This window comes from Nerophis lumbriciformis, linkage group LG24, assembly GCF_033978685.3.
Source record: "Nerophis lumbriciformis linkage group LG24, RoL_Nlum_v2.1, whole genome shotgun sequence".
Lineage (NCBI taxonomy): Eukaryota > Metazoa > Chordata > Actinopteri > Syngnathiformes > Syngnathidae > Nerophis > Nerophis lumbriciformis.
Window position 1 is genome coordinate 10,802,240 of NC_084571.2, and position 17,024 is coordinate 10,819,263.

General features: G+C 42.0%; 1 protein-coding gene across 1 annotated transcript in view; it reads left to right on the forward strand.

The window, feature by feature from the left end:
* LOC133620255 (alpha-1,6-mannosylglycoprotein 6-beta-N-acetylglucosaminyltransferase B-like) overlaps positions 1-17,024 on the forward strand; it is a 357,389-nt gene that overhangs the window by 225,906 nt on the left and 114,459 nt on the right. Inside the window, exons 8-9 of the mRNA XM_072915959.1 lie at positions 9,085-9,249; positions 12,162-12,331. Coding sequence (XP_072772060.1) covers positions 9,085-9,249; positions 12,162-12,331 — 335 coding nt within the window. The remainder of the gene's footprint in view (positions 1-9,084; positions 9,250-12,161; positions 12,332-17,024) is intronic.

Here is a 17,024-nt window from a genome sequence, read left to right on the forward strand (position 1 = left end):
TAAGCTAATAATAATAACATCCATTATGGCAAATAAACTAAATTTCTTAGTATATCAAGTACCGTATTTTCCGAACTATTGAGCGCACCCACAGTATTAAAAAACAAATACAAATATTCAATTATTAGCAGCTCAGTCGCCAGAATTTTACTGTAAAAAATAGTATTACTGTATTTTCTGGACTATAAGCCGCACCCACTACATTTCAGGGAAACATTTGTCCCATATATAAGCCGCAGATACTGTATATACGTATTGAAATTAGTTATATGCACAGAAAGATTTAGTAAATGTTTAATTACATTACTTACTTGTTTCCAAATGGTGTCTGTAACACGGCAGTAAAACGGCTGATCAAACAAAACAGAAGTCATCGTCATGGACCCGCTAGCTGCTTAAGATAGCTCTCCATTCAGCTAAACAGACTCAATAACTCCACGGTGACGTTTTGGTGAATTTACTGAGGACTTTGTGAATCTGAAAAAACACAAAAAGAATGCCATTGTAAGGTAATAATGCTAACAGAGACACATGTGTTAGCATATTGCTAGTGCTCTTGATAGCTTTGCTACATTACGATAGCACGTACAAATATGCATGAAAAAAGACTCCTGCAGACATCACACATGGGACGCTTTACTAAGTAAGAATTGTTTTAGTTATATTGTAAAACTTACAAACGTTGCTTGGAGTGATAAATGAAGAATCCATACAAGTAGAAACGCTATGGACGACTAAAAGACGGAACGCCAACTGTACTTACGGCAGGTTTAAAAATAAAAAGTCTATAAACAGAAGGGCAGTGCAGCCACTGCAGCACCTGCAGTTAGCGAACTCATCCAGAGGATGGCGCCATAGCACAAACAATATCACACCTATTGAGCGTGTTTGCTTGGTTTTTTTTAACTATTTAATTTGTAGCCTACCGTCAGTGAAGAAAAATCCCAAATTTAGCCGCATTGTTTTAAAGGCCGAGGGTTCAAAGCCTAGAAAAAAAGTAGTGAAGTGAATTATATTTATATAGCGCTTTTCTCCAGTGACTCAATGCGCTTTTTACATAGTGAAACCCAATATCTAAGTTACATTTTAAACCGGTGTGGGTGGCACTGGGAGCAGGTGGGTAAAGTGTCTTGCCCAAGGACACAACGGCAGTGACTAGGATGGCGTAAGTGGGGATCGAACCTGGAACCCTCAAGCTGCTGGCATGGCCACTCTACCAACCGAGCTATACCGCCCCAACTAACAAGTATAAGTAACTATAAGTAAAAAACTTATAGTCTGTCATTTTTAGACTATAGAGCGCACCAGGATATAAGCCTCACCCGCTAAATTTTAGAAGAAAACAAATGTTTTTCCATATATAAGCCGCATTAGACTATAAGCCGCATATACATATATAAATTGTGAAATATTTTGTAAATGTTTATTTACATACCTTAATTGTTTCCAAACGTTTTCTGTAACCCGGCAGTAAAACGGCTGATCAAACAAAACAAAAGTCATCGTCATGGACCCACAGCGAAAGCTAGCTCTCCAATCAGCTAAACAGACTCAATAACTCCACGGTGACGTTTTGGTGAATTTACTGAGGAATTAGTGAAACTGAAACAACACAAAAAGACTGGCATTGTTAGTTAATAATTCTAACACAGACACATGTGTTGGCATATTAGCTAATGCTGTTGGCACTAGCTTGATTACGTTACGATAGCACGTACAAATATGCACGAAAACACTCCTACAGACACCACACATGAGACGGCTTCGTAAGTATAAACAGTTTTAGTTGTATTGTAAAACTTACAAACGTTGCTTCGAGTGATGAATGAAGAATCCATTAGAGTGGAAATGCTATGGACTGCTTGAAGATGAAACTGCACTTGTACTTCTGGTTGAAAGCACCAAATGGAAGGACTCTCACTCGTCCAAAAATGGCGCCATAGCACAAACAATAACACACCTTTTCAGTGTATTCGCTTGTTGTTTTTTTTAAAATAATTTTCACCTGTGGCTAAACTTGCAATCAAGCCGGTAGCAGGCATGCTAAAAGCTAAGCTAACATAGTGGTTTGGAATTTTTCTATTCCATAAAGAAATGCCCAGAGAAAGATAAGGTTGTTTAAGTATTTATCCCAAACAACATCAGATTAAAGAGAACGTTTTACGCTGCTACAGAAAGGAGGAGGAAAGCAAGAGAAGAGAGAGACAAAAACACATTCAGGTCTTATATTGCTTTTAGGAATGAGGGAGGAAGGACGGGAAGGGTTGGGAAAAAAAATAGACTGATTGTGATATTAGCCAAAACCAGGAATGTCTTGATTAAACATGGAAAAGGCAGTCACAATCACAAAAAGACATTTAGACAGTATTGGTAATCTTCTACCGAAAAGACAAATATAACATCAATTAGTGATCTCCCAGCAGTTCTGTGCTTGGAGAAGGTGGGGGTCAGAGACATCTCCACCGGACCTCAGGAATTCAGCAGGGCCATAAAAGTGTCTTACCTTTGACAAAACCTTGGCAGGGCCACTTAATGCAAGATGCAAACACTTGGACTAAAAACTGTGGTTTAAACAAGAGATTACTCAAGCATAAACGTTGCCACGGCAGCAGCTTTAAACAGCAAAATAAATAAATGCTCAGTAAAGTTCAGTAAGTGTTGACGTTACAGCAGGAAGTAAGCAGTTATTAGCAGGAAATTATAGTAGATGAATAAGAGTTATGGAGAGGATCATTTAACAATTGTTGCTGAGTCAGCATTGTACACGACACATAAGAGGAAGATCCATCCACAAATTGTTGACATTAAAAGTAATATCAGTATATGATTGATACGGGAGTGATACGGTCAATATTTTTATTTTGTCAATCATTTTGTTGTTAATGTTTACAAATTCAGAGAATAATTTCCTGCAAAAGCCAAATGATTAAAACTCATACTTGCGTGGGGGGGGGGGGGGGCGTGGTTGGGGGCGTGGTTAAGAGGGGAGGAGTATATTGACAGCTAGAATTCACCAAGTCAAGTATTTCATATATATATATATATATATATATATATATATATATATATATATATATATATATATATATATATATATATATATATATATATATATATATATATGTATGTGTGGGGGAAAAAAAAATCACAAGACTATTTCATCTCTACAGGCCTGTTTCATGAGGGGGGTACCCTCAATCGTCAGGAGACGATTGAGGGCACCCCCCTCATGAAACAGGCCTGTAGAGATGAAATAGTCTTGTGATTTTTTTTTCCCCACACATACATATATTGCGCTCTACTACGGTATCGAGCACTATTTTTTGGATAACCTTATTAAGACATATATATATATATATATATATATATATATATATATACATCCTGAAAATATGCAAACAAAACTGTGTTTAGATAATTGATACTTCAAACTTGCATAAATAAATATTAAGGAATATAACATAACTTGGCTTCTGAGAGCTTCAAAATGTAATGAATAAAATGTTAAAGTTGTTGATAAACAAGCAATTATTTTAATAATTAAATATGGTCATTTTAAATGAATTATTATGATAATGTAAAATTAATTATTTCAAATATGTTTATTTTAATGTATAATTCTATGGCTGAATGTAATAAGGAGTCAGAAAAAATACAAATAAAAATATAATTAATTTTGATGTTTTTAGCGAAATATAGTAAAAAAAATTATTATTTTTTTTTTTATTAAAATATATATTTATTTTTAGGTAAGATAAACATAATAATACAATTTATCTCTAGTCTGGATGATTTAGTTCTTGTCACCCTGTTGTCCTCCGTCATGAAAAAAGGCTGTCCTCACCCAGGTCGCATGGAGCTGGAGGCCACGCCCCCTCCAGCTCCGCTGAAAATCGGGAGTTTTTCGGAAGAATATTTGTCCCGGGAGGTTTTCGGGAGAGGCGCTGAATTTCGGGAGTCTCCCGGAAAATTCGGGAAGGTTGGCAAGTATGTTAAAACTAGTGGTGTTTACTTTCAATTATTGTGTACTATTGACTTTATGTCATAAAAGTTTAAATATTGCGTTGATGTTGTTGCACTGTCTATAGCACTCACTAGAAATACCTTTAAAAATGTACAGTCGATACATGTGATCCATATCCATATTAAGATTGGTATCGTAATCTGCAGTTTAAAACCTGGATCAAGACATCCCTAATTACCATTTTAATAAACCAGTGTTGCCCACAGATTGATAATTACTGTGTAGTGGTGGGGGCGTGGCCAAACATGTAGTGGGGGCGTGGTCAATGACATTATTGTATTATATGGCTATGATGCCCATTTTTAAAAGAAAAAGTAGTACTGTACATGTATTTTTAAGACAAATCTGTGTCATTAGTATCAACACAAAACGTTGCTTTTAGTGATTAATGAAGAAGTAGTAACGTTATGGACAATCCGAAGACGAAACGACACCTCTAACCTCCGGTTGAAAGCACACATGCTGCACCCTCTGGTTTATTTAAATACTTTATTAGGGGCCCCTGGCTAAATAGTTTCACACTTTTTAATTGTGAAACTAAGTTTTCACCTTTATAACCAAACGTACATTTAAATTTGATACATGGACAAGCGGTATAAAATGGATGGATGGATGGACATGTTTTGTACCAAAACAAATTCACGGGAAATAATATATATGTATATATTTTTTGGGTGAATCCAACAAATTCAACACAATCCAAACGTACATTTTTCTTACATGTCTCCAAGTTGGTACTGGATCCCAGGTACAAGTGTGTACACAGCCAGCACTAATGCTGTGCGCCCCAGGGGATGATGGGTAAAATTTAATATGGAGCGCCCTGTCATTCAATGACATTTTACATGCGCTAATTTATTTAAAAAAAAAAGGCCCCCAATGGATCTTGGAGCCCTACGCAGAGTATGTGATCCACTCACCAGTTCTTGTGTATTTTCTTTTTTACTCTTTGTCATGTCTGTGTGATCATGTTTTGTTTTAGTAATGTTCGGTTTAAATTTTGGACTTTTTGTGCACTTTTGTTTTGTTTTGTCACCATAGCAACCATTAGTTTCACCTGTCACGTCATGCACCTGTTCCACGTTTGGACTCATTGTGCACTCTTGTCACCATAGCAACCATTAGTTTTCACCTGTCACGTCACGCACCTGTTTCACGTTTCGAGTCACGCACCTGCTTTCACTAATCATGTCCATAGTATTTAAGTTCATTCATTTTCTGTTGTTCGTTCTGACGACATCACCACATTTATGCTCCTGCACACTCTCCACACCCTGATGACCCTTGCTACTCTTTTTTTCATGCCGGTTCCATGCCAAGTAAGTTTTTGTTTGTTAAGCCACAGTTAGTGTTTTGTTTAATTGTTCATAGTTTCTGCCAATGTGCAAGTTTTGTGTTTAAGCTGGGTCAACTGGCGGAGCTGATGATGGTCCATGGCGTGAAGGGGACGTTGTGGTGGAAGTTGCCGAGGAAGTGACCAAAGAAAGACAATGACTAAAAAAGAAGGACCTATAAGGTCATTAAATTGCACAGCTACAAATCTCTTTGATGAACTTTTTATTACCAAGTCATGCAAACATACCTTTATCATGGCATTTTTTCTCCTCTTCCACTTTCTTCTTCTTCCTTTTTTCTGCACCTGAAGGATATGTCCTTTTTTGTGACATTGTTTTGCCTCTATCTGCGCTTTTGATGCCCAGTGCGCACTGGCATTGCACGGCGGGCGGCAAACGTCACAGGTGCAGCAGAGGCAGCTTTACATTTAAAGAGAGGCAGGAAGAATCACTAGGCCTAGATCAGCAGCAGCACTCTGTTGACCTAAAATTGTGTTTTTGTACAATAATATATCTTTGATCATATCATTTTCATTTAGAAATCATCAGTCAGACTCCATCCATCCATCCATCCATCCATCCATCTTCTTCCGCTTATCCGAGGTCGGGTCGCGGGGGCAGCAGCTTAAGCAGGGAAGCCCAGACTTCCCTCTCCCCAGCCACTTCGTCCAGCTCCTCCCGGGGGATCCCGAGGCGTTCCCAGGCCAGCCGGGAGAGATAGTCTTCCCAGTGTGTCCTGGGTCTTCCCCGTGGCCTCCTACCGGTCAGACGTGCCCGAAACACCTTCCTAGGGAGGCGTTCGGGTGGCATCCTGACCAGATGCCCGAACCACCTCATCTGGCTCCTCTCGATGTGGAGGAGCAGCGGCTTTACTTTGAGCTCCCCCCGAATGACAGAGCTTCTCACCCTATCTCTAAGGGAGAGCCCCGCCACTCGGCGGAGGAAACTCATTTCGGCTGCTTGTACCCGTGATCTTGTCCTTTCGGTCATGACCCAAAGCTCATGACCATAGGTGAGGATGGGAACGTAGATCGACCGGTAAATCGAGAGCTTTGCCTTCCGGCTCAGCTCCTTCTTCACCACAACGGATCGATACAGCGTCCGCATTACTGAAGACGCCGCACCGATCCGCCTGTCGATCTCACGATCCACTCTTCCCCCACTCGTGAACAAGACTCCCAGGTACTTGAACTCCTCCACTTGGGGCAAGATCTCCTCCCCAACCCGGAGATGGCGCTCCACCCTTTTCCGGGAGAGAACCATGGACTCGGACTTGGAGGTGCTGATCAGTCAGACTCGTACATGCAAAAAATAAAAAATAATAATTTTTTGTTAATTGCTTTTGGGGGCCCCCTGGTGGCCGCGGGGCCCTAAGCAAGCGCTTAGTACGCTTATGCCTTGGGCCGGCTCTGCTGATGACCCTTGCTACTCTTTTTTTCATGCCGGTTCCATGCCAAGTAAGTTTTTGTTTGTTAAGCCACAGTTAGTGTTTTGTTTAATTGTTCATAGTTTCTGCCAATGTGCAAGTTTTGTGTTTAAAGTCTAGTTTTATTCTCCGCCACTGTGCGCACTTTTCGTTTATTCCTTTCTTGATAGTTTAAATAAATCATGTACACACCTTCAAGCCTTGACCAGTCCAGTTCATTTGCACCACGGGAGAACAAACCAAGCCAAAGTCCAAGTCATGACACTCTTGCTGGAGTCAGTACTTTGGACTACTTTTTACTTGAGTCATATGACTCTAAATCTGTGTTTTTCCAATGACTGGGTTGTATGTGTGCATATATTTGAAGTAGTAGTCCACGGGTGCGTGTTTTGTCCATAAGTCAAAGTTTGTTCGGTCACGGATCAGAGTCAACATCCCAGGTGTCTTTGTAAAAAAGGGGGAGAGGGTTTCGGAAACTATTTCACTGTTATGGTCTCACTGGGGTGTTCACTGCATGATCCTGCCAAGACCAAGGCAGGGAGAGTCGAGTTGTAGGGATGGATTGTTGTGGTTTGGGCGAGCAAACACATTCCTTTTGGCTTTCAAACTGATCAGAATCACTTTCATGGAGGCTTGCTTTTTATGAATGCACCCAGAACTATTTGAAAAAATGGATACAAAACCCAAGACCAGTGAAGTTGGCACGTTGTGTAAATGGTAAATAAAAACAGAATACAATGATTTGCAAATCCTTTTCAACGTATATTCAATTGAATAGACTGCAAAGACAAGATACTTAATGTTCCAACCGGAAAACTTTATTTTTTGCAAATGTCAGCTCATTTGGAATTTGATGCCTGCAACATGTTTTAGAAAAGCTGGCACAAGTGGCAAAAAAGACTGAGAAAGTTGAGAAATGCTCATCAAACACTTTTTTGGAACATCCCACAGGTGAACAGGCTAATTGGGAACAGGTGGGTGCCATGATTGGGTATAAAAGCAGATTCCACAAACAAGGATGGGGCGAGGGTCACCACTAATGTGTGAGGAAATTGTCCAACAGTTTAAGAACAACATTTCTCAACACACTATTGCAAGGAATTTAGGGATTTCACCATCTAAGGTCCAGAGAAGCTGTAGAAATGACTGCACGTAAGCGGTGATATTACGGACCTTCGATCCCTCAGGTGGTACTGCATCAAAAAGCGGCATCAGTGTGTAAAAGATATCACCACATGGGCTCAGGAACACTTCAGAAACCACTGTCAGTAACTACAGTTCGTCGCTACATCTGTAAGTGCAAGTTAAAACTCTACTATGCAAAGCCAAAGCCATTTATCAACAACACCCAGAAACGCCGCCGGCATCGCTGGGCCCGAGCTCATCTAAGATGGACTGACGCAAAGTGTAAAAGTGTTCTGTGGTCTGACAAGTACACATTTTAATTGTTTTTGGAAACTGTGGATGTCATTTCCTCGAGACCAAAGAGGAAAAGAACCATCCAAATTGTTGTAGGCGCGAAGTTCAAAAGCCAGCATCTGTGATGGTATGGGGGTGTATTAGTGCCCAAGGCATGGGTAACTTACACATCTGTGAAGGCACCACTAATACTGAAAGGTACATACAGGTTTTGGAGCGACATATGTTGTCATCCAAGCAACGTTATCATGGACGCCCCTGCTTATTTCAGCAAGACAATGCCGAGCCACGTGTTACAACAGCGTGGCTTCATAGTAAAAGAGTGCGGGTACTAGACTGGCCTGCCTGTAGTCCAGACCTGTCTCCCATTGAAAATGTGTGGCGCATTATGAAGCCTAAAATACCACAACAGAGACCCCGGACTGTTGAACAACTTAAGCTGTACATCAAGCAAGAATGGGAAAAAATTCCACCTGAAAAGCTTCAAAAATTGGTCTCCTCAGTTCCCAAACGTTTACTGAGTGTTGTTAAAAGGAAAGGCCATGTAACACAGTGGTAAAAATGCCCCTGTTTCAACTTTTTTGCATTGTGTTTTTTGTTTTACTTTTTGGGTGTTTTTGTGTTTATGTTGCATGCAATACTACTGTATTTTTGTTGTTATATGTATTTATGAATTTTTTTTTTTGCTGCCCTCTTGGCCAGGTCATTCTTTTTAAGAGATTTTAATCTCAATGAGATTTTACCTGGTTAAATAAAGGAAAACGAAAATATTTTGGCCTTGCAGGGTGGAAAGCTTCTCCGAGATGTTATCCAATGTGCAATCATAACAAAGCAACAAAATCCAAAGTAACTAAATACAATAAAATGTCGACGTCCTCTAGGCTGTTTTCCGGTTCGACACGGGCGCTCTGCTGGAGCAGGTGGGCACCGGGAAGGAGTCGCTGAACTTCATGAGGAGACGCATACACAGGCTGGCAGCACAGTGGGCCTCCGCTGCTCGACGGCTGGATGACAAGCTGCGCGGCCACTGGAGGGACGAGAAGCGGGTGAGCGCGGAGCATTTGCCCACATAAATATGCGCGCGCACACTCGCCGTCTGCACGAACAGATGATGCGGGACCTAAAGTGCCTCATTTGGTTTCGCCACATTTTCTCTCTGCGGCGTAAACAAACTTCCAGGCAGTGCTGACCACACGTTAACCATCCCATTACTGCGGCGTTCTGTTGGAATTGGTCAAACTATTTCATTGAGCTTGCAGAATAGTTCATCCTGACTTCTGATTGGCTTAGGTCATCAAACCATTTTCTACGGCTTGTCCCTTTTGGGGTCGCAGCTGGCTTAGGTTAGTGCTTCTCAATTATTTTCTATTACAACCAGGAAGAAGGAAACATTACATTTTCACTGACCATGTTAGCATGCTAACGTTAGCAGGCTAACTTTTTTTAGCTAATTTTGCAACCGTTTACCCCAGAGTCATTTGACTTGGTATGTGACACATGCTAACTGTTAGCATGCTAAGATGATCAGACCTTTTTTTCCCCGCAAATTTTGCTAATGTTAACCCTAGAGTCATACAACTTCACCGTTGACACATGCTAACTGTTAGCTTGCTATCATGTAAACATTACCATGCTTAATTTTTTAGATCATTTCCGTACCGTTTACCACAGAGTCATATAACTCGGTATGGGACACATGCTAACTGTTAGCATGCTAACATTGGCAAGCTAACTTTTTTTGTTTTGCAATTTTTGCAACCATTTATGCCAGAGTCATACAACTTCATACTTTACACATGTTAGCATGCTACCATGTAAACATTACCATGTTTACTATTTTTTGATAATTTTCTAACCGTTTAGCCCAGAGTCATATAGCTTGGTATGTCACATTTGCTAACTGTTAGCATGCTAACATTAGCAGGCCATTTTATTTTGCTAATTTTGCAAACTTTTACCCCAAAGTCATACAACTTCATACTTGACACATGCTAACTGTTAGCATGATAGCATATTAACATTACCCTGTTTTTTTGTTTAGCTCATTTTGCAACTGTTTACCCCAGAGTCATATAACTTGGTATGTGACACATGCTAACTGTTAGCATACTAACATTAGCAGGCCATTTTTTTTTTGATAATTTTGCAAAGGTTTACCCCTCAGTCATACAACTTCATACTTGACACATGCTGACTGTTAGCATGATAGCATTTTAACATGACCCTGATTTATTTTTTAGCTCATTTTGCAACCGTTTACCCCAGAGTCAAATGACTTGGTATGTAAGACATGCTAACTTGGTATGTGACACATGCCAATTGTTAGCACGCTAACATTAGCAGGCCATTTTTTTTGCTCATTTTACAAACATTTACCCCAGAGTCATACAACTTCACCCTTGACACATGCTAACTGTTATTATGATATCATGTAAACATTACTATGTTTACTATTTTTAAATCATTTTCTAACCGTTTTAACTGTTAGCATGCTAGCATTAGCAGGCCATTTTTTCCACTAGTTTTGCAAACTTTTACCCAGAGTCATACACTTTCACCCTTGACACACCTTAGCATGCTTACAATTTTAGCCCATTTTCTAACCGTTTACCCCAGAGTCATTTAACTTGGCATGTGACACATGCTAACTGTTAGCATGCTAACATTAGCAGTGTAACTTTTTTTTGCTAATTTTGCAACCGTTTACCTCAGAATCATACAACGTCACCCTTGACACATGCTAACTGTTAGCATGCTTGCATGTTAACATTACCATGCTTACCTTTTTTTAGCTCATTTTTCCACCATTTACTCCAGAGTCATTCAACTTGGTATGTGACACATGCTAACTGTTAGCCTGCTAACATTAACAAGCTAACTTTTTTCAATAATTTTGCAACCGCTCACCCCAGAGTCGTCATACAACTTCCTACTTGACCCATGCTAACTGTTAGCATGCTAGTATTAGTATGCTAACTTTTTTTTTTTTTTTTTACCATTTTTGCAGACCTTTGAGTCATTACACTTGGTACCTGATTCATGTTAACTGTGTGTATGCTAACAGTTAGCATTTAAGTTTGACTCGCACATAGATTCTAATTATAAGTACACCTCTGCATGGCATTTTATCCTAATGAAAAAAAAATAATGAAATGTAGGTCAACTTAAAAACCAAGAATAACATTATCAACATTGTTTTTCAGTCTATAACAGAAACTAAAGTGCATCAATTTGTCTGGGGTGGCAAAATAAAATCCATGCTTATTTGATACAGATAAATCAAATGAAATAAACTCATTTAATAATGATACATTCCAATTGATCAGCTACATTACCTCAGGAGCGCAATATATAAAACACAAAAATAAATCAAAACATTTGTGCGGATTTTTTTTGGTTTTGTTCATTTCTTATTTCAGGGCTCCTTTCCTCCTTTCGTTGTCACTCGTTGCCGAGAGCGCTGATTGAGCACACCTACCTCTGATTGGTGGTCAGGTCACTCGCCTGTTGCTGATCCCTAATCAGAGGGCAGAAAAAACTTTGAGAGCCACTGATGTGCACGTAAAAAATGTTGATTGCGCTAGTTTGATAAATATTATATTTAAAAAATATTATAATAGTATAATATGATTAAATTAAAATAAATACATTTTCCGAACACCTTTTTTCCTATCATGCTACGTTGGATAAATGCAAACAATACAGCGATTTTTGTGAACATATGAATTATTCACTTGGCTTTTTTTCTTCATTTAGCATGAATTTGCTGCCTCTTGACTCCATTTCATCAGGTTTGAATCTGACATTAATGAAAGTGTTCCCAGCTGTGAATCCTCCGAAGCGTATGTGAACGCATCACTTCCTGCCCGCGTCCAGACGCAGAAGTCCTACAAAATACTGGGAATGAGAAGTTCTGCAGGACTACAACCACCTGCCTTTTTTGCCCCCCTGACCACAGATCCTGGTCCATGTGGGCTTCCTGACCGAGGAGTCGGGCGATGTGTTCAGCCCCAAAGTACTGAAAGGAGGTCCCCTGGGGGAGATGGTGCAGTGGGCCGACATCCTCACTGCTCTCTACGTGCTCGGACACGACCTCAAGATCTCGGTGTCTGTCAAGGAGCTGCATGGGTATGTGGCCATTTTGTTTTCTTTTCATGTGCATCGTTTACGTAGAGGTGGTCAACATGCATAGACGTGGTCAGTAGGGATGACCTTTTTCCTACTTACGATATTGGAGCCTTGGCTATATTGGCCGATACCGATATTAATCACAAATCATAAATATTTGATTTTGTAGTGTGGAATGTTAGGAAAGGTTTCATCAAGACAGATGAGTCAGAGAACAAACACTAACCTATTTATTATTAACGACTGTAATGGACTTATGCTGTCTTTAATTACCCTATTTTCCGGAATATAGAGCGTGCCGGTATATAAGCCGCACCCACAAAATTAGGAAAACGTTTTTTTTTTCCATATTTTAGCCGCACCAGACTATAATAAAAGCTGCACAAATTACATTTTGGATAAAAACAATAATGTTTCCACATATTAGTCGCACTAGACTATAAGCCGCACCAATTTAATTTTAGACAAAAACAAAATTTTTCCACGGATTAGCCGCACCAGACTAAAATCCGCACCCTTTTAACTGTCGACGAAAATACAATTTTTCCATATATTAGACACAGCCACAAAATTTTAAACGAAAACAATATTTTTCCATAAATTAGCCGCACCGGACTATAAGCCGCCCCCATTTAACTTTAGACAAAATAATATTCTCCATATATTAGCCGCACCGGACTATAAGAAACCCACTTAATTTTAGACGAAAACAATATTTGTTCCTTGTATTAGACACACCGGTGTATATAAGCCACACCCACAATTTTAGACAAAAACAATATTTTTCCATATATTAGCCACACCGGACTAAGCCGCACCCACTTTTATTTTAGACGAAAACAATACTTTCCCATATATTAGCCGCACCAGACTAAAATCCGCACCCTTTTAACTGGAGACGAAAATAAATGTTTCCCATATATTAGACACACTGGTATAAGCTGCACCAATTAAATTTTAGACGAAAACAATATTTTTTTCCCATATATTAGCCGCACCAGAATAAAAGCTGCACCCTTTCAACTGTAGACGGAAATAATAGTTTTCCATATATTAGACGCACCGGCATATAAGCCACACCTACAAAATTTTAGACGAAAACAATATTTTTCATATATTAGTCGCACCGGACTATAAGCCGCACCAATTTAATTTTAGACAAAAAAAAAATATTAGCCGCACCAGACTATAAGCTGCACCAATGAAAACATTTCAGACGAAAACAATATGTTTTCCTTATATTAGCAGCACCAAACTATAAACCGCAACCATTTAACTTTAGACAAAATAATATTTTTCATATGTTAGCCGCACCGGACTAAAAGCTGCACCCTTTTAACGGGCTTTGTACCGAGGATGTCGTTGTGGCTTGTGCAGCCCTTTGAGACACTTGTGATTTAGGGCTATATGAATAAAGATTGATTGATTGAACTGTAGACGAGAATACTAGTTTTCCATATATTAGACGCACCGGCATATAAATCACACCCACAAAATTTGAGAATAAAACAATATTTTCTATATATTAGTCGCACCGGACTATAAGCCGTACTAATTTAATTTTAGACAAAAACAAAATATTAGCCGCACCAGACTATAAGCTGCACCAATGAAAACATTTCAGACGAAAACAATGTTTTTCTTATATTAGCCGCACCAAACTATAAACCACACCCATTTAACTGCAGACAAAATATTTTCCCATGTATTAGACGCATTGGTATATGAGCCACACCCACTTAATTTCAGACAAAAAACAATCATTTTTCCACATGTTAGCCACACCGAACTGTAAGCCGCACCCATTTAACATTAGACAAAATATCATTCTCCATATATTAGCCGCACCGGACTACAAGCCGCACCCACAAAATTTTAGACAAAAACAATACTTTCCCATATATTAGCCGCACCGGACTATAACAAACCCACTTAATTTTAGACGAAAACAATATTTGTTCCTTATATTAGACACACCGGTGTATATAAACCACACCCACAATTTTAGACAAAAACAATATTTTTCCATATATTAGCCACACCGGACTGTAAGCCGCACCCACTTTATTTTAGACGAAAACAATACTTTCCCATATATTAGCCGCACCGGACTAAAATCCGCACCCTTTTAACTGGAGACTAAAATGCATTTTTTCCATGTATTAGACACACTGGTATATAAGCCGCACCCACACAATTTTAGACGGAAACAATATTTTTTCATGTATTAGCCACACCGGACTATAAACCGCACCCACTTTATTTTAGACGAAAACAATACGTTCCCTCCTCTCTGAGCTGCCACCTTACCGTGGTAGAGGAGTTTGCGTGTCCCAATGATCCTAGGAGCTATGTTGTCCGGGGGTTTCTATGCCCCCTGGTAGGGTCTCCCAAGGCAAACTGGTCCTAGGTGAGGGATCAGACAAAGAGCAGCTCGAAGACCTCGATGAAGAACACAAACAAAGGACTTAGATTTCCCTCGCCCGGACGCGGGTCACCGGGGCCCCCCTCTGGAGCCAGGCCCGGAGGTGGGGCACGATGGCGAGCGCCTGGTGGCCGGGCCTGTCCCCATGGGGCCCGGCCGGGCACAGCCCGAAGAGGCAACGTGGGTCCCCCCTCCAATGGGCTCACCACCCATAGCAGGGGCCATAGAGGTCGGGTGCAGTGTGAACTGGGCGGCAGCCGAGGGCAGGGCACTTGGCGGTCCGATCCTCGGCTACATAAGCTGGCTCTTGGGACGTGGAACGTCACTTCGCTGGGGGGGAAGGAGCCTGAGCTAGTGCGTGAGGTGGAGAAGTTCCGGCTAGATATAGTCGGACTCACTTCGACGCACAGCAAGGGCTCTGGAACCACTTCTCTTGAGAGGGGCTGGACTCTCTTCCACTCTGGCGTTGCCGGCAGTGAGAGGCGACGGGCTGGGGTGGCAATTCTTGTTGCCCCTCGGCTCAAAGCCTGCACGTTGGAGTTCAACCCGGTGGACGAGAGGGTAGCTTCCCTCCGCCTTCGGGTGGGGGGACGGGTCCTGACTGTTGTTTGCGTTTACGCGCCAAACGGCAGCTCAGAGTACCCACCATTTTTGGATTCACTCGAGGGAGTACTGGAGAGTGCTCCCCCGGGTGATTCCCTCGTTCTACTGGGGGACTTCAACGCTCATGTTGGCAGCGACAGTGAAACCTGGAGAGGTGTGATTGGGAAGAATGGCCGCCCGGACCTGAACCCGAGTGGTGTTCTGTTATTGGACTTTTGTGCTCGTCACAGATTGTCGATAACAAACACCATGTTCAAACATAAGGGTGTCCATATGTGCACTTGGCACAAGGACACCCTAGGCCGCAGTTCCATGATCGACTTTGTAGTTGTGTCATCGGATTTGCGGTCTCATGTTTTGGACACTCGGGTGAAGAGAGGGGCGGAGCTTTCTACCGATCACCACCTGGTGGTGAGTTGGCTGCGATGGTGGGGGAGGATGCCGGACAGACCTGGCAGGCCCAAACGCATTGTGAGGGTTTGCTGGGAACGCCTGGCAGAGTCTCCTGTCAGAGAGAGTTTCAATTCCCACCTCCGGAAGAACTTTGAACATGTCACGAGGGAAGTGCTGGACATTGAGTCTGAGTGGACGATGTTCCGTACCTCCGTTGTCGAGGCGGCCGATTGGAGCTGTGGCCGCAAGGTAGTTGGTGCCTGTCGTGGCGGTAATCCTAGAACCCGTTGGTGGACGCCGGCGGTGAGGGATGCCGTCAGGCTGAAGAAGGAGTCCTATCGGGTTCTTTTGGCTCATGGGACTCCTGAGGCAGCAGACAGGTACCGACAGGCCAAGCGGTGTGCGGCTTCAGCGGTCGCGGAGGCAAAAACTCGGACATGGGAGGAGTTCGGGGAGGCCATGGAAAAAGACTTCCGGACGGCTTCGAAGCAATTCTGGACCACCATCCGCCGCCTCAGGAAGGGGAAGCAGTGCAGTGTCAACACCGTGTATGGTGGGGATGGTGCTCTGCTGACCTCGACTGCAGATGTTGTGGATCGGTGGAGAGAATACTTCGAAGACCTCCTCAATCCTACCAACACGTCTTCCTATGAGGAAGCAGGGCCTGGGGAATCTATGGTGGGCTCTCCTATTTCTGGGGCTGAGGTTGCCGAGGTAGTTAAAAAGCTCCTCTGTGCCCGGAGTTCCTTAAGGCTCTGGATGTTGTGGGGCTGTCTTGGTTGACAAGACTCTGCAACATCGCGTGGACATCGGGGGCTGTACCTCTGGATTGGCAGACCGGGGTGGTGGTTCCTCTCTTTAAGAAGGGGAACCGGAGGGTGTGTTTCAACTATCGTGGGATCACACTCCTCAGCCTTCCCGGTAAGGTCTATTCAGGTGTACTGGAGAGGAGGCTACGCCAGATAGTCGAACCTCGGATTCAGGAGGAACAGTGTGGTTTTCGTCCTGGTCGTGGAACTGTGGACCAGCTCTATACTCTCGGCAGGGTCCTTGAGGGTGCATGGGAGTTTGCCCAACCAGTCTACATGTGCTTTGTGGACTTGGAGAAGGCATTCGACCGTGTACCCCGGGAAGTCCTGTGGGGAGTGCCCAGAGAGTATGGGGTAACGGACTGTCTTATTGTGGCAGTTCGCTCCCTGTATAATCAGTGTCAGAGCTTGGTCCGCATTGCCGGCAGTAAGTCGGACACGTTTCCAGTGAGGGTTGGACTCC